This window comes from Eretmochelys imbricata, chromosome 11 (genome assembly GCF_965152235.1).
Source record: "Eretmochelys imbricata isolate rEreImb1 chromosome 11, rEreImb1.hap1, whole genome shotgun sequence".
Taxonomy (NCBI): domain Eukaryota; kingdom Metazoa; phylum Chordata; order Testudines; family Cheloniidae; genus Eretmochelys; species Eretmochelys imbricata.
In genome coordinates this window covers 27,821,375-27,843,975 of record NC_135582.1, presented here as the reverse complement: position 1 = coordinate 27,843,975, position 22,601 = coordinate 27,821,375, and the positions used below count along the sequence as shown (strand labels likewise).

General features: G+C 43.6%; 1 protein-coding gene across 1 annotated transcript; it reads right to left on the bottom strand.

Moving 5' to 3' along the window:
• Positions 1–210: 210 nt before the first annotated feature.
• Positions 211–17,136, bottom strand: TNFAIP6 (TNF alpha induced protein 6). Its single transcript, XM_077830508.1, has 6 exons — positions 17,043–17,136; positions 7,353–7,490; positions 5,379–5,540; positions 2,686–2,914; positions 1,459–1,499; positions 211–496 (listed from the first exon to the last, which is right to left on the bottom strand). Exons 1-6 carry the CDS (start codon positions 17,134–17,136, stop codon positions 333–335), a joined length of 828 nt encoding a protein of 275 aa, XP_077686634.1. The 3' UTR covers positions 211–332.
• Between the last annotated feature and the right edge of the window lie 5,465 nt (positions 17,137–22,601).

Here is a 22,601-nt window from a genome sequence, read left to right as displayed (position 1 = left end):
ACTAGATGGACCATTGGTCTCACCAAGTATGTCCGTTCTTATGTTCTTAGTTTCACTGACTCCTTGTGATCTAGAAAATAATTGTCTATCATTTAAGTACAATTTTCTAATTTATTTCCCAATATTCTTTATTAAGAAAAAATTACAAAAAGCAGAAATTATAAAAGTCAGAAGAATAAGATGAAAAGTCAGAAGGATAAGACTGTGGCTGCTGACTATCCCAAATATAGTATGATAGCTATAACTTATTGGACAAAACAGGTATCTCAGGTGGTATTTGTATTTAATAACTGTATATTCCAATTGCATTTTCTGTGATGTTGATCATCTGTTCACATAATGCCAAATTTTCCAGACAAGAAGTTTGTGTTTCCTTGGGAAGTTGCATTTTTCTCATCATTAGGTTTTGAAGGTGGGTCTACAGCAACGTATTTAATTTGAAAACCACCTGCTGTTACTGAGGCATCTGACAAAAACTTTAAGGTCATGAGATTTCCTAGGGCAAGAGAGAGGGGAAAAGTTACTTCTTTGCTATTGAATAAAAAGTGCTGCTTTGGAATTTTTCTCTTCACTTCTCCCTCCCCAAGAGCTATTGAAGTATTTCCCCCCAAATCTTGGAGCTAAATCCTAAGATCCTTACTCACTTCTTATTCAGACAACATTGAAATCAATATTGGTGTATCTCATTGAAAAATAAGCAAGGAGCTCAAGATTCACCCACCAGTATCAATAAGAGTTTTGCTTGAGTAAATACTGAGTAAGACCTTCAGGAGTTGGATCAGCATTGCTTACTATGGGCAGGGCCAGTTTAATGTAAGCAAGGGACACCCTTAAATTAGATATGATAAATAAGCACATTGGCCCAAATCCTCAAAGGTATTTAGGAAAGGGCAGGGCTGAGTAGGGACTGGGGGAAGGGGTGGAGTGGGGGTGGAGTCTGGAGCGGAGCGGGGGTCAAGCACCCCCTGGGAACTGAGGAAGTAAGTGCCTATGTTAAAAACCCAAAGATACAATGTATTTCCCAATTCCAGAGGCTCCTTTTCAAACATATCCTCTCTAATAAGAGTCTCGGGCCTGATCTTGCAATCCTGATTCCTGAATAATGGGAATACTTATTGACTCAATATTTTGTATGTGGGCAGGTCTTGTAGGACTAGGCCACTGATACAGACATGCTAAACTCCCAAATCAGTGAAGTCACTTTGATGTAAAAGGGAGTTTTGCCTGAGTAAAGCCTACAGAATTGGTCCCTAATTCTTTGTCTAACTAGACTTCTCCAGGATGTCTCTTCTTTTACACTTATTTTTAAGCAAAAGTATTGACTAAAGTATATACTAGAAGGTTTGCATGGTGGCTTATGACATATTAGCCATGAAATGGGCATTTAATCTTCAAATATCTGGTCCCCTGGTCCAGTAGGTTGATATTTTTGTCTACGAGCAATACATACAATATTACCTGTGCTGATGATATCATCTGGAAGTTCATCTCCACAGTACCTGAAAAAACATTGTAAATGGTTCATGACTAAATGTGCAAATATGCAATAACATACATGCCACAATGATACCTTAACAGAGAAGGATGGAGTCCCCCTGTCTGTTATGGTCCATAGTTCTAAGTTGTTCTTTGGGGTCTATTCTAACATAGAATTATGTCATTGGCTTAAGTACGTTTATCTGCACTATTTCACAAATGAGAGTGAGGGAGGAGAGAAGAAAGAGGATGCAGGAAGCAAAATTTGCAATAATTGAAGAAAGTAAATGAAATAAAAGAAGGCAAAGAGCTATTCATTTTCATAAGAAACAATGACTTGAAGCTGAGGGAGGACAACCTTAGATTAGACATCAGGAAAATGTATTAAAGGGGACTTGTCAAGGGAAAAATAAAAAGGGGATTGTGTACTCTCTTTGCTTCTTGATGATGTACAAAGGGGGCATGAAAACCAGTGAGAATTTTAAGGGAGTTTATTTTTCTCTCTGTTTTTTTACATTAGAAATTCAGATGTTCCAAGCTGGAAAACTCCATGATTATGGGGGAACCAGTGAAATGACAACATCACACGAGCAAAGAGAGTAAAAAATTGAGCAAGTAAGTGGGAAAGCAATGTTTCAGACTGTAAGATTGTTTCAAACTCCTTGGGCTATTCGGTCGTTTTTGTTTTGTTTTTGTTAATATTTATTTCGCTTCAATAAAGAACAACATTTTGAGCTAAGTGTATTTTTGCTAATAACTCAACTCCCCCTCCCACATCCCTTCAATTAAGGTGTTAGCGCAAACACTGATTGTGCTCTGAGAGTTCCAAGAGCTCTTCCACCAAAGCCAGGGATGGATGACCATACTTGTATTTCTAAGGTAACAATAAGCAGTTGTTGAGAAAATCTTGCAGGCTTTCTTTATATTTCATAAAGAAGCAAAAAAGGGCAAAACCCTAATTTTTAAAAAAATCTTTGCAGGTCACCTTTACTAGTAGTGAGGAAGACTGCAGAGGAGATGGTTTTGGCAACATCATTGCATATATTCAAGAACATATTAGATGCAGGAGTGATGTAGGAAGCACCCCTGTAAATGCAATGTGGTCAACATGGTCTTTTTCTGAGCATACTGTCAATGAAATATTATACCTTGAACATTTTAACTATATAGCTTCAAATATATGTATAAAGATGTGGAAATTATTTTTACCTGCCCACAAAGCCAGTGATATCATCATAGCTATCATAGACTTCTAAGAAATCAGCCATGCAAGCAGTGTCATCTTCAACATCAAAATCCAGGAACTGTAGATGAATCCGTTGTCCGTACTTTAGTCTGATGTGCCAATAGCATATTAGTTTATTTTCATACTCGTTTGGGTAGCCTGGTGACTTAAAGATGTGCTTTGCGTCTGTGAAGATTCCACCACATTCTTTTGCTAAGAGAAAAATAAAAATAGATTTTTAATGTGTTTTGATTTGTCATACCTTTTTGTCTGTTAGCTCTTCCGACAGAATCTTAAACAGAACCAACCCAGTATAACAACAGCAAGACTCTTGAGTGCTGTTCATATAGTCTATAACCTCATCATTCTTAGCTAGTACCATGGTAGCACACATATGGCGTATATAGTATATATGGAATTGATATGCTGGCAACTAGGGGCCTAATCCAAAGTCTATTGAAGTCAATGGAAGTGCTCTCATTGACTTCAATAGGCTTCAGATCAGATGCTAGGTGCTCTGTATAAAGAAAATTGGCATGTCAAACTAAGTCCATCTATAGGCCTCACAACTGCACTTATAAATCACCCCACTTCCAACCTGGTCTCTCTTCCTTCAAGTCCCTCCTTAAAATGTTCCCCATCCAAAATGTCTATAAACTCTAGCCCTCATCCCCACTCAGTTAGACTGTTTTTTTGTTTTTTGTTTTTTTTTTTGCATCCTTTTCCCCCTTCCTTTGGGCTTTATCATTCAAGATGTTGAGCACCTGTTCCCATTAGCTTCAGTGGAAGTTGAGGACTCTCAACAGCTCACAAGCCTGGAAGACCAAACACTCAGGGCTGGTCTACACTACCGCTTAAGTCGATGTAAGTTACATCTTCTCGGGGTGTGAAAAAGACATCCCCTGAGCAACGTAAGTTACATCGACTTAAGCGCTGTCCACACTGGTGCTATGTCAACCGGAGATGCTCTCCCACCGACATAGCTTTTCCGCCTCTTGCAGAGGTGGAGTAATTATACTGACGGGAAAGCACTCTCCCGTCGGCATAGTGTATCTTCACCAGATGTGGTGCAGCTGCACTGATGTAGGCTCTAATGTAGACTTGCCCTCCGTTTGTACATTGTCTATTTTGATTGTAAATGCTTCAGCACAGATACAGGAAGGACTTGCATCCCAAACACAAGTTGTTGCACAATGTATTAGGGTGACCAGATGTCCCGATTTTATCGGCACAGTCCCGATTTTGGGTCTTTTTCTTATATAGGATCCTAATATATATCCCAATTTTCACATTTGCTGTCTGGTCATCCTACAATGTACTGCCAACATCTTTAATACCTCAGAGAACAATGCAGCCCTTAATTCAATTAGCAACAACTTAACGTTCTCTCCTTGGGATGCTGCCCTTTCTCCATAAAGACAGGCAACTCTTCTCAAATCTGAACAATATTCTCCATCAAGTATTAAGAAATTTATTCACAATGGGAGGGACCCAAATTAACCTCTGAGTGTAAACAGCTCTGGTTAATCATGCTGTCCACTGCCCAAAGAATGTATTTGAAAAACATCTAAGTGGAGAGAGGACAGACAAAGGAGAAAGTAAGGCTGATAGTAATCAGTGCCATAGTCTCTCACACTCTCTTTATTTGCTGAGTATTTGTGAGTGTCTCCCATCCCATGCAGCTATTAAACTGATGACCGCTGAGCTAACATAAACAAGCTAGAATCACAGTGTACACAAATAAAATATGCACAGTTGTATGTATTTCTCTGCTAACCCAAAATGCTGGCTATTTAACACAGGATAGGCCATTTGGAGGGGTTTGAAAGAGAACACAAAGTTAAACAATTTTTCTTGTTGGTGCCTACTTTTTATCTCTTCCCTCTACTTTACTTCCTTCTTCATTATACTAGTGGTACCAGATTATATTGGAACAATATGTGGTATAAGCCTTGACAGTCATTTTTGGGTAGTTTCTTCTTCATGTGCTGAATCAAAATGCCCATCCTTATTTTTTATCTGCTTTTAAGTATAGCTAAACTTCCTTCCAAGTGTCAGACAATTAAAGGGGATGTTTATTAAAGGGATAATCATCACTCAAATTTGGGCCAAATTGTAGCAGAAACAAGCTTTTTACAAATAGAAGACAAATAGACATTTTCCTCTGGATTTTTTTCCATACTCCCATGAAAGTTGTCGTTTAAAACAAATAAATACTCTGCTGCAGTGTGTGCAACCACAAAATAAAGCTGATTTAGTTGATTTTAGTTTGTGCAAGCTGAGAGAAATGTAAAAGGAAAACAGGATAATTAATTAATTACTACAATTGAGATTTTTAACATTCTTTTAATTTTAATGATCGAGTAACAGAGGTGAAATATGTTTGTTTACAATATATGATTTTAAATGTTCCCGTTAACATTACTTTTATAAACACACAGACCAAAATATTCAAACATAGGTGCCTAATGTTAGGCATCTAAATAAAAGTAGCTGCTAATCACCCATGGCCTAATCATAAATTTAGGCACATAAATGTACACACCCAAATTGGAAAATTCATTAGCCCTATTATTGATTCATTAGCTAGCAGTCGGTCTATTATTAACCTTAAAAATCTATTTTATTTAGTAAAAAGGCATGTAATTAAGCAACATTGGATTTTTTTTGGACACACCATGAGGGTTGTAGCAATAGACATCCCATCTCTCACTTCTGTTGAGGCGAATCCCATAGTCAACAATGCCGGTCTTTCCAAAGCCACAGCTGGATCCAGCTTTCACTATGGGATAACCGACTCTGCCCTTAGCCATCCAACCAGCAGCACACACATGGAAACCTGTGTGACAGAAGGTTTTGAAAATTCACTCTAAGCAGAAACATTATAAAAATTATTGCCTCATTCAAACTAACATCATTTTTTCTCATTGCCAAAATCTAGTTTATGTATAATTAGCTTAATGCAAATCATATCATAGTACTGAGGCAATTGCTATCTTTTGCATGGAGAATTTTGAATGCAGAGTACAAAATCACTTCTTGTCCTCCAAAATAAATTCTTTTCTCAATGAAAAATAAAAATCAGATGCAGATGGACAGTAAAGCTCCCCACCCTAGAAATTACATTACCAACCTTTGTATTCAAATTAGGAGTCAGATTAGTCATGTAAATATAATACATTGATTGCTTTGTTTCCTTTTTAGTGCCTAATCCTACAACCTCACTCAGTCATTACTCATGGGAATAAGGGTTTTCAGGACTGGGCTCTTTGGGTGGATAAAAAGATGTATACATGGGATAAGCTAAGGCAACAGAAATGCTTATTGAATTAAAAAACAACCTGTTAATACGACGTTATGGCTGAGAGTTTAAAAACAATAAATCAAAAAATTCCAAGTTATTCACTGCTTAGTACATAACAGTTTTCATAAGCTTACCAAATTTTCAAAGTAAAAAACCAGAACACTTCTTTTGTGGTGGTTTTCAGGTTGTGAAATAGTCACAAACAAGAAAATGTACCCTTTTATTGTTTGCTAGTGCCTACTGCCAAGTTTTGATTTAACAGTGATGCTTACATATTCCTCACGATGGACGATTTTTTCCAATAACTTATGTTCTGAATGAGTTGATCATGAAACAATGAACAAAAATGTTAACATTCACTCGGAGCAAGATAACACCTTCAGTGGAGTCTGCACTCATTCAACTCTTCATTCCAAACCCTTGTCATCATACTGAACAGTCTTTCTACTGGATTGTTTGTTCTCAGTATATATGGAGAAAATTTAGCAAGATGTCTTGGATAAACACAATAAAAAGTGTTTTGATTGATTAAATGAAAATTTGGGACATTTCTAGAAGAAGTTCCTGCGGCACTGATCATTTGTTTAAGAAAATGCAGTGAAGGGGAATGCTTCTATCTCCAAAAGCACCCCCTTCGTGTAAGGTTAGTGGTGAGGAGATTGAGGGGGAGGCTGCTGCTCCCAAATTCAAGGAATAGGCTGCTCCATTGTGCTGCACCCACTCTAGGGCTCCATCCCACACAAAGCACAAAGAGTCACACTAGCACTGCAACCAGCTGCTACAACAGGGGTTGGCAACCTTTGGCATCTGGCCTGTCAAGGTAAAGCTGTTGGTGGGCCAGGCCAGTTTGTTTATTTGGAGCATCAGCAGGAACGGAGCCCCACAGGTCCCACTGGCCGTGGTTCGCTGTTCCTGGCCAATGGGAGGTGTGGGAAGCAGCGCGGGCCGAGGGACGTGCTAGCCACTGCTTCCCACAGCTCCCACTGGCCGGGAACAGTGAACCGCGGCTAGTGGGAGCTGTGTGGCTCCAGGCCTGCAGATGCTCCAGATAAACAAATGGGCCCAGCCCGCCAGCAGCTTTACCCTGACGCACCAGGTGCCAAAGGTTTCCGACCCCTGCGCTACAACTATCTGCAATACAAGTCGCATAGCAGCCCTGAGCAATCAAGGGGGTGGGAAACTGCAGACAGTTCAAGCAGAATGCCTGAGCTGCCTGTGTTTTCTAACAAGATTGCAAGAGCCACCCCCAAAGTCATGACACTTGCAATAACACAAGTGTTGGCAACATGGAGCGTGTGATGTGAGATTCAAGAGACTGCACATTCAAATGCACATTTTCTTTCATACCTATTTTTCTTGCTGCCTCCAGCTGCTGGTATGTGGCTAGTTGTCCTCCTTCATATTCACACACTGCTTTAGCTTCCGCATAGGTGAGCTGATATTTTCCAGCCCGCGCCTCCCTGTGGTACACTCCAGCTGCTCGCTCTGTGGGATCAAAGCCATTAAGAATTTTAGTATTTTTTAGGAGTACAGAATATAGGATCCCAACTGGCCTCCCTTCCTGGATGATATCAGACCTCATTGCTGCCAGCAGTTGATCAGGAACTGCAGCTTGGGCTATTGCCCAGGTGAGAACATAAACAAGATATTCAACTGAACTTTACGTTATTTAGAAAGCTTCAGGAAAATGTGTGTCCCTCCCAACACAGGGGTATTTTAGAGTCCTGTGGGAGGGGGGCTTTTTGAACCACAGTGAGTCAACATACTTCTGAAATGATCCCCAGAACTACTACTTAGAAAGCAGCAGCTCTAGCAACAATGAACTCTTGTCAGAAACACTGAGTCTGGAATATCCCACTTAAGCTAAGAGGTGATCTTTCCTGACTGGTATCACAATGTACTTTTGGATATAATTGTGAGAGATATGGCAATGTCCTGCCATGTCCTAGACAAACCGAAGGGAATGAAGTTAAACTTTATTGAATTAAGTTTAAGTATTTTAGGAGTTCATTCTATGAAAAAGGCAATATTTATGTATTATTGTATGTAACTTTTTAAAGGGGAGACATGACTAATGTAAACCCTGGGAAGTGTTATGAGCTGCAAAGGACTCTTTTGAACAATGTGCCAGACAAGACTGAACTTCTAGTTCAGGAAGTTTCCTAGGAAGGAGTGTTTCTCGTCCTTGGGACAGCAAATTTCTCCCTTTGGACCCAACCTTTTGAAGCTACACCTTCAGGTGAAACCATTGCTTGGCTGATTTCCGCAGATCAAAAACTCAGACTTTATAAAGGAGTGAGGATACATGAAGGTTCTTGTTCTGAGCAAAAGCTGTTATGAACTTGCAAAAAACAAACAAAAACAAAAACAAAAAAACCCACCCAAAAAAAACCAAAAAACAAACAAACAAAAAAACCCCCACAACCCCACACCTGTGTGGGGTTAGGAGGACTGTTAACTGGCAAGAGTCCTTGTTGGAGTTGGGGTGATCTCTGATCAGCTTATAAGCTTGCATGTAGGTTCTTCTGTTATTTTTAATATGATTTCTCTGTAATATTTTTACCTTAAGAATAAATGTGCTTGCTTAGAAAGGGCTGTGTTGTAATTTAACTGTGGGCACTTATGCTATTTTCAGCTTCTGAGGAGAAGGCAAAGCAGGCCTGCTGAGGCAGTCTGACTTGCTAGAGAAGGGGGTAGCTTGGGAATACCATGGTCAGGAGGGAGAGAGACACATGTCTCTGGCCAAGAGAGGTGACAGCTGAGGAGCCAGCCATAGAATGGGGGTCCTTGCTGAACCACAAAGGGAAGATAGAAATGCAGTTGCCCTGAATTATTACAATAATTTTGAGTGTACTCTTTGTAGAATGAATCAGAAATTTGTTCTGAAGGTCTAGAGAAATTACAGAGTTATTTGGATAGAGGAGGTGCAGAAAATTAAAGGGAAGAGTGATGTGACACACATATTTGAGCTACTGTCACATATTAGGCACAGAACCAGAGCAATTGTTAGCTGATGTTTTCCTTATACAAAAAAATTCTTACATTTGTTTTATAACAACATTGCAATATTTCTACCATCACTGCTGTTGAAGGGTCCAGTTGATTTGCATGCAGAACTCCCATTGATTTCAATGGGAAACTTTACCCCACTTGAAATCTGACAGAAACTACTGTACATCATGCTACATTGCCATCACTAGTCAACATGACCAAAAAAATTGGCAAATATAAAGCTGTTTTATACAATAGTAATATCACACCATAGGAAAAGTAACCTCTCTTTTGAAAGAGTACTTAGATTCAGTGGCTTTGTCTACATTAGGGACATTGTCAACTTTCCCTCCATTAATCTGTGGTTGGCAATGGTGGGAATCCTAGTGTAGACAGCCTGATGACTGCCAGTACAGTTTTTAGACTCATGTTAATTAGACTTGTTCCCAACAGGGTTAGATAAAAATAGTCTCAGCAGACAGTGGGCTGCTCATATGAATATACTCAAAAATGTCCCTGATGTAGACAAGGCTAATATATATTTTATGGAGTTGGGGTGCTTCCAGTCCAAAAACCTAAGAGATCATAACATATGCTAGCTACACATATAGGATAGCATGTATGCTCTTTGATGGGATCCCCGGGGTGCAGCCTGGGACTGTGGGACCACTGTGGCCCCTTGACTCTCCAGCCTGGGCTGTCTCTCACAATGTTTTGCTAGTGATAAGCAGCAAAGCCCTCCAGGCACCGTTATCACTCAGCACCACCACAGGTGGAGCCCCACACCCAGCTAGATTGCATGAATGCTCCTGGAGCCACTCATGAATCACACAAAGGCATCAGCCAAATCCCCCCAGCTCCCAGCCTTGTACCTCAGGAATCTACCATCTTGCACTGCTCAAGATGAGCAGTGCAAGTTTATTAATTGGTTCACCACTTCATCAATGGAAAGTGGTCATACACCAGCCTTTGTAAACCTGAGCAGATTTACCAAACACTTCAGGCAAATTCACTGGTAAAGATAATCAGTAAAACAAGTTTATTGATTACGAAATATAGCTTTTAAGTGGTTATAAGTGATAGGGAAAAAGTCAGAGTGGTTACCAAAATAAAATAAAATATAAGCATGCAGTCTAAACTCTCAACCCTATTAGACTGGGCAATATCTAGATTAAGCAGTTTTTCTCACCCCACTGGATATTACAGTTCATAGTAGCCAGGTTTCACTCTTGAAACCTGGGCCAGTCTCCTTTGTTGGCGTCTTCAGTCTTCTGAGAGTCCTTGTTGCTTGCAGCATAGGTGGGGGTGGAAAGGCCAAGCAGGGGGCCATTGTGTTCTGATTTACACCATTAGTCCATGTGCTTGGAGAACACAAGTCCAGGCAAGTCTGACAGGGATTGCTGAGTCACCAGGCAAGGTAGAGTAATTCCCCTGGTGTCGCCTTGTGCAACTGAGTCATTGCATTGTAGCTCCCTTTCTGGACAATGGCTGGTGAGGTCTGTTCAGCACCCACCCGGGCATTGGTTACCTCCCTTGTCATTGTCTCTGGAGAGCCAGTATCCGGGCACTTCCCAAACCCACAACCAGTGGGTTTTCAGTGAAAATCATACAACACAATTATTATAATTTTATATGTATTAATGGTACACATATTTAGATGGAACAATGGATTTCAGCAGATCATAACCTTTTCCCTGATATCTCACATGGCATTCTTTTTGTGAAATATCACAATTATATACAAATGATGAGTATGGGGTTACAGGCTGCTCCTCTGGGGTGCAGAGTGTCACATGCTCCATTTAAAACATTTTCAAGATCCTTTTTGTAGGAGATCCTTTTTGTAGGAGAGAGTTTTTGAGACCACAAAATTGTCATCAATCAGGTTTTAACCTATATATCCTGGCACTTTATTTCTCCAGTAGTTAAAGTGCATTTGATATAGTTATGTATGGATTGAAAATCTGATTAATACAGTAAAGAGATGCATAATTTAACATTACAGTACTTTCATGTGACAATCTGGGAAATGAGGTAATCAGTTACCAGGTCTCACAAGTAAGCTCACAAATGAATCTAAAAATCAAAGGCTTCAATCCTTCAGTCTCACTGAGCTGTGCTCAGAGCAGGAACCAAGTTTGGGATGTTGGGGGGAAAACGTGGCTGATTTCTGAGACTGTCACTGAGCAAAGGTGACCAGTCCCCAGTGTAATTTAGAGCTATCTCAGGGTTACTTTAATTACTAGATGCCAATAACTTATAACAAAAAGACTAAAATACCACTATGAGGTTCTGGCCAGATCACTGTCCCTTTGGACTTATCCCTCTTACGCATGACAACAAGAATTAATGTGCCAACAAGAATTAATAGCATGCAGTTGCCCATAAATGGGGTTTTCAAATTTTAATCCTTTAGAGGCAAATTTTGCTCAATTTTACCAGTCTGATGAAATCTCAGTGTGGACGGGACATTAATAACAGGTTTGTTCAGGCTATTATTGGAAAGGTTCTGGCTTTGCAATTTTTGTAAAAGCTATTATACTATTAGTAGCACCTCTTTAGTTTTCTATCTTCATAAGTTGTATTGTGTGTGGTCTTGTCCTGCTAAAAGCAATCACCACCTTATAGCTCCGTTACTCTTTTATAAAATTGTGTTGGTAGCTTTTGGCTGGATAGCGCCCACACACGTATCCCGCTAAGCTTTGAGGTTTGCTGCTGATTCCATATGCCACTTGTTAATGCTGTGGCATGGTCTATTATAGTATCTATATTTACTGATCACATCTTTCAGAGGTTTTTTTCAAGTACATCCAAGACTGTGCAGGATTGTGATACAACACAACAGCAAAACATCCCTTTGATAAATTAACATACCTATTGTGATGCTGGCAGGCCAGACGCCAGCTCTTGCTCAGGCTGCAGGCATTAGCTAAGAACTGACAACCTCATAAGTGGAGATCAGACCTGTATGTTAGTTTTGCTCAAAATAAGTATTAGTCTTATAAGAATATATTTCAGTGTTTAGACTCTATGAAATGCTTGTATGTTGCTTTATGTATTAATCTCACTTATACTATCCATATCCCATGTTATAGGTAATATTTAAGTGTTTGTTCTGAAATTGTAAACCCCCACAATCAGGACAGAAACATTACCAAGTGAAATACTAGTTTGCCATAGGAGGTGTTGTCTTCTGCCCAACAAAAAAGGCCCATAGACACCGGACCAACCATTGTGGAACATCAGAGGACAAACTACTTTGTTGATTGCTCCCCCAACCCTGAGTAGGAGATATGCACGTGAACTTGTCCCATCATCTTGAACTCTGAGAGAAGGGAATAAATATCCCTGACAAAAAGAAACTGCAACTTTTTGGCTGTTTGAACTCTGATGGGCCAGAGACTCTAAGGCCATGTCTAAATGACCACTTACGTTGGCAAAACTTATGTTGGGACTGGAAGTAACCTGAATGTGGTGTGATTTTTGGTATCACATTTATCACTAAGTTCAGTTTGTCTGGGTGGTATGGTAGACTGGAGAGTCTAAGGGGACTCTCTGGTACTCCATGATAAAACTGTTACAGTGATCCAGGAGTTCTCATTTGTGACTGGCTTGGTGAAACCTAATCATAGAACAGACCACCAGTTTGGGGTGTCTGCCCTGCAGTAGGCGCACACTGTCATGAGCCGCTTTAGATAGCATGACATGTATATTGATAGATATACACATATGCACACACACACACACTTATTGAGGCACTATCATGTCTCTGTAGCTAAGGCTGAATCAAGTTCTACTTGTACATACAAACACACATCTGATGCAGTTTATACATCCCAAGTGAATGGTTTAATGCTGCCACTAGAGAGCAGGAAGCACTCCAGCTGGAGCTGATTACAGCAGCTAGAAAGGCTATCCTCTGCGGAGGGAGACGTCTGGCTGAGAAAAATATACTCTCCCTGGGTACCTAGCTGGGAACTCTTCCATGACAGTAGTAAAGGGTTCTAAACAGCCCAAAGGCCTGCTTAGTGTAGAGATCTTTATGCTTTCCTCTGGAGAAGTCTTAAAGGGTTGCTACTAGCTAGGCAACAGCCTGCCCCGTAAGAATCCTCTGTAGTATGTAGCATATGTAATCATTTTCCTCTGTATTTGAAACATTGTATACTGGGACCATCCACCACTGCCCTTTGGACCCTACCACAGGGAGTACAGCCTGTCGAGTTAACAATGTATTGTTCTTCCACCACGGGCTCTCTATAGCTCTCCCTGGAGTTCAGGGATGGAGGATGCTGCTGCTGCAAAGGTGATTGACCTTCCCCCAAACCCACTTCCATAACAGCAGGTGAGATCTGAATGTAAAGGGTTCTCTGTGTACAGGTTAAGGACTGCTAGATTTGACCCAATGAAGTACCACTAAAATGAGTGATAGAACGGAGTAAATCAAAATTGAAAATTGAAGGGGAAGCAGAAGATGTAAATTTTTAACTTTGTTCTAAGTGGTCATTGTAAAGAAATATAGTAATACATTAGTGCACATTAATATTTCACATTATGTTCTTATATTAGGTACAAAGAAGAAAAAGGAAGCCAGAAGCAGGCACTTCTCTTCTGCCCATGAATCTAGCAGTTTTGCTGTTAATCCACAAACCTTAATGGCCAGTTTTGTTCTGTCCTTGGACCAAATACAGCGGATGCCCTGAGGCAACACTCCACTTAGATTTCAGTGATATTCAGTATGCGAATAAGGACAAAAGAAAATATAGAATATTAGGGAACAGAGATCTTATTACAACTTTCTGTTGGAGTTCAGTGCGCTTTAGTGAAGCCAGAAAATGTGACAGATAAAGAATTTTTAGTTTGTTTCACAGGATTTCTCCCCCACCAAAAAAAAAAATCACAGCTAGATAAGACCATGAAATATGTACACATGGGCTCTGATTCTGGGCTGTGTTCTGGTCCCTTTATGCCACTCCAGCAGGGAAATGGGGCTAACAAGCATCCTGATCTCCCCATCCCCTTACTTCCCCTTCCTTTCGCTGCACCTTGGTGATGGCCTGCTGGGGCATGTGTGACCAGAGTGCTCTGTATTCCACTATTCTGGGTTGTTGATGGTCTCTTGGAATCTGTTGCATCCAGTGTGGAAGTTACAGCAGTTCCCGAGGTTGCGCTAGCCAAATTGGCCCCCAGTAGCCCTAGAATCCTTGAGGTGCAAGGGTGACATGAAGTTCTAGTATGTGCTTCAGGACTGGAGCAGCTCAGAATCAGGGCCTTGGTGTTTCAGATTTATCACTTCAGTTTTGCAGAACCACTCACTACCAATATTCCCTCTAAAGCCACGACCTACCACTGGCCCTTGCTAGTTTATCCCGTTAATCAGTTTCACAAATTCATCTAATGTCTAATCTCCATAGTTTCAGTTTACTGATCCTTGCCCTAGGAATGGATTTTAGTTGCACGCCTTAAATCATTTGTAAACAATTTCTGCTGAGCTGAGCAACTCCCCATTACTAAAAAGTATGTTCTCTATTTACACATTTCCTTGTAAACATAACAAGCAGAAGGATCAAATACTCTAGTGCTTGCTGAGGTTCAGTGTTTACTTGTTCTTTTTCCTCTTTGCTCATGGGGAACTTACTTGAAAATGAAAGAAGTATACTTTTCTAGTTTATTTTCTTCTCCCGTTATCTGAAGCTGATTAGAACAAAGTATTCCTTTCCCCCTGTCCAAAATACAGCCCTGTATAAACACAATAAAAATGTTTGTGCAAAGTTACTCTGATATTGGTATAACAATAACTGCTTTTGGAACATGCCAGAATGTGCATGTTCCAAAAGCTGACTTCAGTCAAATAAATGTTAGTGTAAAGCTAATATATTCAGCAGCATTAAGTATCCATGTTGAGTGAATTTGAACACAATACATTGGGTAGCATAGAAATAAGATGAAGGGAATTTCTAGTCTACATTTCTAGCCTGTCCTGATATCAAGACATGATAGTTCTGTGTCATTGCTATGGTGCCTTATTTTACTGAAAAAAAGTTCTCATTCTGGTTTGGATATTGCTTTGCCAGAAGAGAGGAAGCAAAGGAAAGTTCAAATGTGACTATGCCCTGTTTTACAGGTGCTCCCATTTACCTCAGTAGGGTTGGTTCTTTTCTTTCCTGTATGTGTTATGGGATAATTAAATCATGACTGTGTTGTTTTGTTGGACATGGTATTTTTCCCCCCTACAGTCAATAGGAGATGGGACTGTGGTTACTTATTGTTCACATTACAACTGAAACATTGTTATGATTGTATAAAAGTGTGTGGGGTTGTAACGGTCAAAATTCTCCTCAGTTCACTGCATTATGTTTTGGCTGCACAAGCAGCAATATTTTTGTTGCAGTAATTAGACGGTAGGGTGTAGGTGGAGACCCTCTGTTTAGTGCAGTGGTCTGGAGCGGTGACCTCAGGCCCTCAGGGTAAAATATTTGAAAGTTATGGTCTGAGGCACTCCATGGGTTCTCCTTTTTGGAGATTGAATGAGCTAGTGTTTTTCTTTCATCTTTCCTGTCACTATAAATCCTTTTATTGCAAGTGGTGCTGACACCAGTGTTTTTGGTTTAATAGAGGGAAGAGTAGTAATCCATGGTGCCCTGATTCAGTCCAGTTAACACCTTGCTTCTTCCTTTTAAAGAGAAAGGAAGCAAAACTAGAAGGAGACTAAAGCACTCCATTTCCACTCAATCCATACAAAAGGCAGCTGCTGAGATTATTTTTGTCCTTACCCTAAAGGCTCTTCACAGCCATCTGAGCCTACTTACCCTGGTGTCTTATCATGTCACCTCTCCACCACTAGTCAGCCAGCAGTGCCAGTCTTAACTGCTTCTCACACAAATGTCTGATAAGTTGTCCCTTAGGCATAGTATACCCTCCTTTTGGTGACCATAGAGACACTACCCTCTCCTCCTTCATAGCCCTCCTTCTCTGTGATATCTCAAATACATTTAAGAAAGAGTGGCTATGCTCAGGACTTGGTGGGGAGGGGAAGTACTTAAAAATGAGTATTTGTATAGAAAAGATTAGTGAGCGAGAGAGAGAGAGAGAGAGAGAATGAATGTTTCCTTTCCCCCACCCATATTTCATATATCACTTGTCATTTAGTTTTCAAGTTTTTTTTTAGGGAAGGGACTAGATTTACCTATGTGTATGTTTAGCACCTAATAAAGTGGTCCGGATCTTAAATCTGGCCACTATGCAATGACTAATAATAAACATGAATTAAACTAACTAGAAATCTTTTAAAGAGATGCATAATGTACTGTAAAAGATAAAATAGTGTATAACTATTACTCCATAAATCAGCCATTTCAGACACACATTTGCTTGGTTGTTCTTTATGTTAATGTGTTTTGAATTAGTGTTCTTTCCAGTGCATTTGAAAATGTATGATTTTAAGAAGCCCTTTTACCCATATATGAAAGAATAGACTGCTGCCACAGTATTTGTACATACTTCATTCTTTCATAATTATTCCCCACAACTGCTTGATGATGCCAGCAAACCATAAGAAAAACCAGTACACACTTTCCAAGAATTTTTACTGAAAATGTAGGAAGTATTATATCTGTGGGGAGAGCTATTACCTCAGCATTCTTTAGTTTCACATGTAGGACACCATGTATTTGTTTTATGTTCATGCAAAAACTAGTGTGCTCCTTTTACAGCTCTTTCCTTTCACACTTTCATATTTTTCCTTCATTAAAAGAATTGTCATTTAATACTCAGTTTTTATTTCAGCTCATGCTTTCAGATAATACACTCAACTTACATAGTTCATGGATTCTTTTCCTGGGTAGCCTTTAGTTAGAAAATAAGTGTGAAAACATTAAGAAAATTAGGCAAAAATAGTAATTACTCAGGTAAAATTCCTATTGATTTCAATGCAAGATTTTGCCCTTATTGATGTACAGTACATTTTTATATCATTTTAAATAACTGTGGTTCTTTCCGCAGCAAAGTGAATGAATGAAAATGAAAAGAATGAATGCATATTGTTCTTACCTAACCAAATAGAGTTATGCAGTACTCCATTCTTGAATCCCCAACTTTGAGCTTCGTTCCACAACAAGACAAAGAAGAAAATTAACACGATCATCTCTTCTGTCTGAGCTAGTAGATTGTAAATGCTCTCTGTTGAAGCAGTCAGGGTAACCTCTGCTAGCAGCTGCCTAAATTCTGTTGGAGCATCTGGTAACCTGATCTTAAATAGTACGTTTCCATGTGAGGTCAGCCTGCTCCAATTGAACTTTGTGTAGTATTGTTACAGAATTAAATGTGATGTCGGAGTTGGTTGGTCTGACTCATTTTATGGCTCCCTTGCTGATGTGTCTGCTCCTCAATGTATCCATAACTACCAAAGCACATGTGAAAACTTATGTGCCAAAATTTTCTTTAGCGCTCACGCTCTTCAAATATATTCCTGCCTGTGCTAAAACTAAGGAGCAAATCTAACAGGGGATGATGATTTTACTCACACAATACATTTTCTGTTGTCATTTAAACATTCTAAAAGTCTGGTCTGGTGGAATTTCTCGGGGACCCGACTGGGAAAAAGCAGTAGTACAGGTAATGCTTTGCCTTAGATTTAATAATTTTATTAAGATGTTGAAGTAAAAACAAAACAGTACAGAGTTCAAGCATAGACGTTTCTGGGGATCAGGGAATAAGGTACAGATTATCAAGGGGTGTGAAATTCGGTTTAGGAATGGGTGGTGTAAGGAATACATAATCTGCAATCTCCCTGATTGGGCGTAAAAGTTTAACGGGTCAAAGTACAGACATTGAGATATGGGGGTATGTTCAGGTGTGGAGTATAATGAGTGGATATGATGATGAGGATCGATTTACCCTCATTTGGTGGGATTTAATGTTCAGTGAGTTTATGGTTCCAGTTCATATGGTCCAATGGAACAAGTCTCTCAGTCCCTTTCCCATAGTTGATGCACGATGTCGTACCGGCTCACACCTCCTGGTACTGTCGGTGGCCGGTGATGTGTTCGATGTAGATGTCCCTGGACCATCAGATGGTGTTCGAGACCATGAGGTGCCATATGAGCTGTGCGTAGCGTCGATCGATCCCAGAGGTCCACAGCACATGCTCGTTGCAGGGGTCCCAAGTGCCCAGGACTCCGACGATCAGGGCATCCATCTGCACCTCATAGCCCTTCGCTCTCAGGGTGTCGGCCAGAGGGGTGTATTTTTCCAGCTTTTGAGCTCGGGCTTCACGGAAGGCCGGGGTCCTGTTCTCAAAGGAGACCGTGACGTCGACGAGGATGATCTTTTTCTGGCCTTGTTGGTGACTACCATGTCAGGTCGCAGCGGGCTGTCAGTACCGGGGATGGTGCAGTTCACGGCGACCTCCCCCAGGAGCAGCGTGATGGCTTTCACCAGGTGGTTCTGGATGGCATTATGGCGCAGCTGCCAGGCTCTGGAGTGGGGCTTGCAGCTGCACAGGACGTGCAGCAGGGTCTCGTTGGAGTAGCCGCACTTCCTGCAACGCTTGTCTCAGTTCCCGTGGCGGACAGCTCCTTTGAGCAGGACGCAGTTGAGTCAGGCACAGTGGATGAACCGCCAGTTGGCAAAATGGGTGAAGCAGCCCCCAGCGAGGAAGTGGTTGCTGGCGTCCCACTTGCTGGTCAGTTCGAAGGCTTTGGTCTGGTTTATGCTTCAGGGTTTCCATGTACAGTGAGTAGATGGCTGCCTTCAGGGTCCTCTCAAGCATGCCCCTGGCGCTCGGGGTGACAATGGTGTTGTCGTCGGATCTGATCTGCGGCACCAGGACTCCCAGCTCCTGGTGCTCCTCGCACCACTCCGAGCGGCAGCTGATGTGCTTCCCCAGGCAACGGGTGGTATTGCGACTGCGGGACCACAGTGAAGTGATGTCATGCCCATCCCGTCCGAATTCGCTATCCAGGGAACCGCTCAGGAAGGTGGCGGGGTCTTGGTTGGAGGAGGCTCTGCTGATCTGCTTCTTTGGTGCGTCATGAAAAGTGTTTGCCGCGATGTTCCTTACCATGGTGTCGGGACATGTCAGCGGGCGGAAGGCATGGGTGATCACCGTGCTGTCACACAGGTCTCCCATGCTGGGGACATTGGCACCGCCATGCCTATGGGCGATGTAGACCAGCTTGTTGCTGGCTCTCTGGGGAAGGAACAGCCACTTCTGCACCAGCTGCCGAATGATCTTGTCTGCCTTGTTGAGGGGTACCTTTGCCACGGCGGATCTCCTTAGTACGAACGAGTTGCGGGGTATCAGGAAGGTGTTCAGGGCGTTTATCTTCTGCCACGGTGCTAGCAGAAAGGCGTCGATCTTGGCGGCATCCTGCAAGATCTCCTGGATGGTGTCCTCAGGTGTCTGCCAGACATGGAAACCCGTCGGCGTGCCAAGGTGCTGGTATGCCTGCCCCTCTGCCAGGGGGATGATGGGCTCACCCTGGATCTGGAACCCCGTCGTCTGCACTGAGTCCCTTTTGCTGCTGTTGATGTGGAGAGCTGCGCACTTCTTTGCATTGAAGCGGAGCCCCATCCAGTTGGCAGCTTGACTGGTGGCATCTAGCATATGTTGGAGATTCTCTGGGTCGTCTGCGGTCAGGACCAGGTCATCCGTGTAAGCCAGGATGCTCACCCTCTCACCGTGGAGGTTGAAGCCATCTGTGCCACTGGAGATCACTTGCAGCAACGGCTCCATGGTGAGGTTAAAGGTGATGGGGCTGAGGGGACAGCCCTGCTTAACTCCGCTCCGGATAGGTATCTCAGCAGTCTCCCCTTCAACCTAGCGAATGGTGGTGCTGCATCCCTTGTACACCTCTCGGATCACATGAAGGAAGTTCTCTGGCATCCCATACTCCTGGAGTGTGGCAAAGATGTGGTGGTGGGGCATGGAACCAAAGATGTTAGCCAGGTCGAGCCACACTACCGTGCACTGCCTCCGCGCCCTTCTGGCTGTTTCAATGGTGGTTTGGAGGACAAAGTTGTGTTCATAGCAGCCCTCGCAGGACATGAAGCCTTTCTGGATGGAGCTGATGGCTCCCCCGCTCACCAACCAGTCTGTGATCCTTGACGCCAGGCAGCTGGCATAGAGCTTGTACATTATGGAACAGAGGGAGATGGGCCTCTAGTTGCTGGGGTCATCCCGCTTTCCATTCTTGTATACCATTACCGTCATGGCCTTCTTCCAGGAGCTGGGAGTCCAGCAGAATCGCTTGCACTGGTTGAAGAGCGTGGCGAGGACCAGGCAGCAGGGATCTTGCTTTTTCAGGAGGCTGTAGGGGATGCCGTCTTTCCCAGGAGCTGTGTTTTTTGTTTTTGAGAGTCTGGCCATCACTTCCTTGGGCATATAGTCAGTTTCCAGGACACCTGCTTCATTAACACAGGGCAGGGGGTGGAGGCACTTTGGGCGCTGCGTGTCATTCCGGGCTATGTGGTCGAATACATCCTTGAAGTAGCTGTAGAGATGCTCAGATGGGATCGTGCAGTAGGGGGAGGGCCTGTCTAGGATCTCCCTCATGGCCTTGGAACGGTTTGCCCGGTACAGCTTTTGGATCCTTGAAGCTGCTGCTGGATCGTAGTGGTGGCTGGCATCTCTACTTCTGGCTCCCCTGGTGGTGGTGGTGTGGTTTGGAGCAGGCTTTCTGTGGACAGGCAGGGCATTCTCCTGGTTCGAACTTCTCCTGGGAGCGATTTCCGCAGACAGTTCTTGGGTAAGCCTGTCTACGAGGAGGCCGAAGTCGTCAAAGGAAGCTGCCACTTGTAGCTCCTCAGTCCAGGCAGTCTGCCATGGAGTGGCAGCCCTCACCATCGGCTGCTGGCCCTCATGGACCTCAACCTTGTCTGGTGCAGGCTCAAAGCCTGTGTGGTCGGCCTGCTGTCTATCTCGTGGGTCAGGATTCCCTTCAGTTGGGTGCTGGGGCGGGATCTCTGGTGGGATGCTGGCGTTGCTAGTGGTCAGAGAGACGCAGTCTGGCTCGGGCGTTGCTGGGACACCGCTGGTCCTTTTATGAGTGGCTGCTGCTTGGGCGGTTGCTGCTGGAGCGTGAAATCTCCCGTAGGCAGTGTCCTGCAGAATGGACTTGGGGGCCGCACTGGGCCATCTGGCGATGAAGGCCCGGTGCTTTGGTGTGGCTGCCGGGCTGGTTCCTCCAGTAACTTCTGGAGTTTGTAGGGCAATCTGGGGCATGGTGTTGGCTCCTCCGGTGGCTGGAACTCGCAGGGCGGTCTGAGGCTTGGCACTGGGTCCTCTGGCTGCTGGAGCTCGTAGGGTGGTCTGAGGTGTGGCTCTGGCGGTTGGAGTTTGCAGGGCGGTCTGAGGGGCAGTACTGGCTCTTCTGGCAACAGGATCTTGAGCAGCTATGTGCGGTGGGGCGCTGATCCTTCTGGGGACGGTGACGTGCTGGACAGGTGGCAAGGTAGCACTGAGTCGTCTCAGTATGGAGATTTGCTTGGCGAAATGAGAGGGTGAATCGGGCCTCCTGCTGGTGAGGACCTGGGTGATGTTCCCTGAGGCAGCAGGTACCGTCTGGATCACAGAATCCCGTTCCACTGGCCTGGAGACGGGGGAAGGCTTCTTGATGGTAGCTTGCAAGGTCGCTTTTCTTTGTTGAGGCTCAGGAGCAGCGGGCCGGCGCGCAGCAGGAGGGCTGGGAGCCGGGGCAGGAGACTGTGTTGTTCCCTTGAGGCGTTTCCTGCAGGCGACTTGGTGTATCTTGTATTGCTTCTGTGTCTCAAAGGGCAGGCCGCAGAGGGCACAGCTAAAGGCGACCCCGCTTGCTGTGGCATCTCTTCAGGTGTCTGGTGACACCACCGGGAAGGTGGAAGCTTCGGGGCGGAGAGCAATGGGGCAGATGAGCATGTCTGCAGCGAGGGGGTACTGCGGGTAGATGGTGTCCTCATTACCTTGCAGTGGGGGCGTTCCAGCAGCATCAGTGGTATCGCTGGCTGGTTCATCCTGGTGTGGGTGGGTGGGGTCGAGCGGTCCGGCTGGGTGGGCATCCGGCAGGGTCCTGGGGTCCCTCTGGGTGGTTTCTGAGGCTGGGCAGGCATCTGGCGAGGCGCTGGTGACGCTCTGGGTGGTCTCTGGAGAGATGCTGGTCCTATCTATGGAGATTCCTCTCTTGATGGTGTGTAGAGCAGTGAGAGCACCACCAGCGTCAGGGACCTGGGCAGCTGCGGGGGTGGGAGGTGGTCACCTCAGAGCATCTCGCAGCTATAGAGTGGGGCGGGCTATCCATTGGCAGCTGGTGTTGCTGGAGAGTGGGGGGGCTCTCCGTCGGCAGCTGCTGTAAGGCGGGGGGGCTATCCCTCGGTGGCTGGTGCTGCTGGGGAGCGGGGGAATGTGCCTTCTGGTTGTGATGTCCTGACAGGCTGGCCTCAGGATGCAGGATCTTACTGGAACAGCATCTCGGAGGGGTCCTTCGAGCAGCCACCATTCTTCCCCTTCGTGCTGCTGGTGAGCAATGTCCTGGAGGCACCTAGGATCTTCTTTGTAGTCATTGTCCAAGAGACCTTCTGTGGAGCAGCAGCGGTGATACACAGTGCAGCTGGGGATGTCTCAGGAGCAGAGAG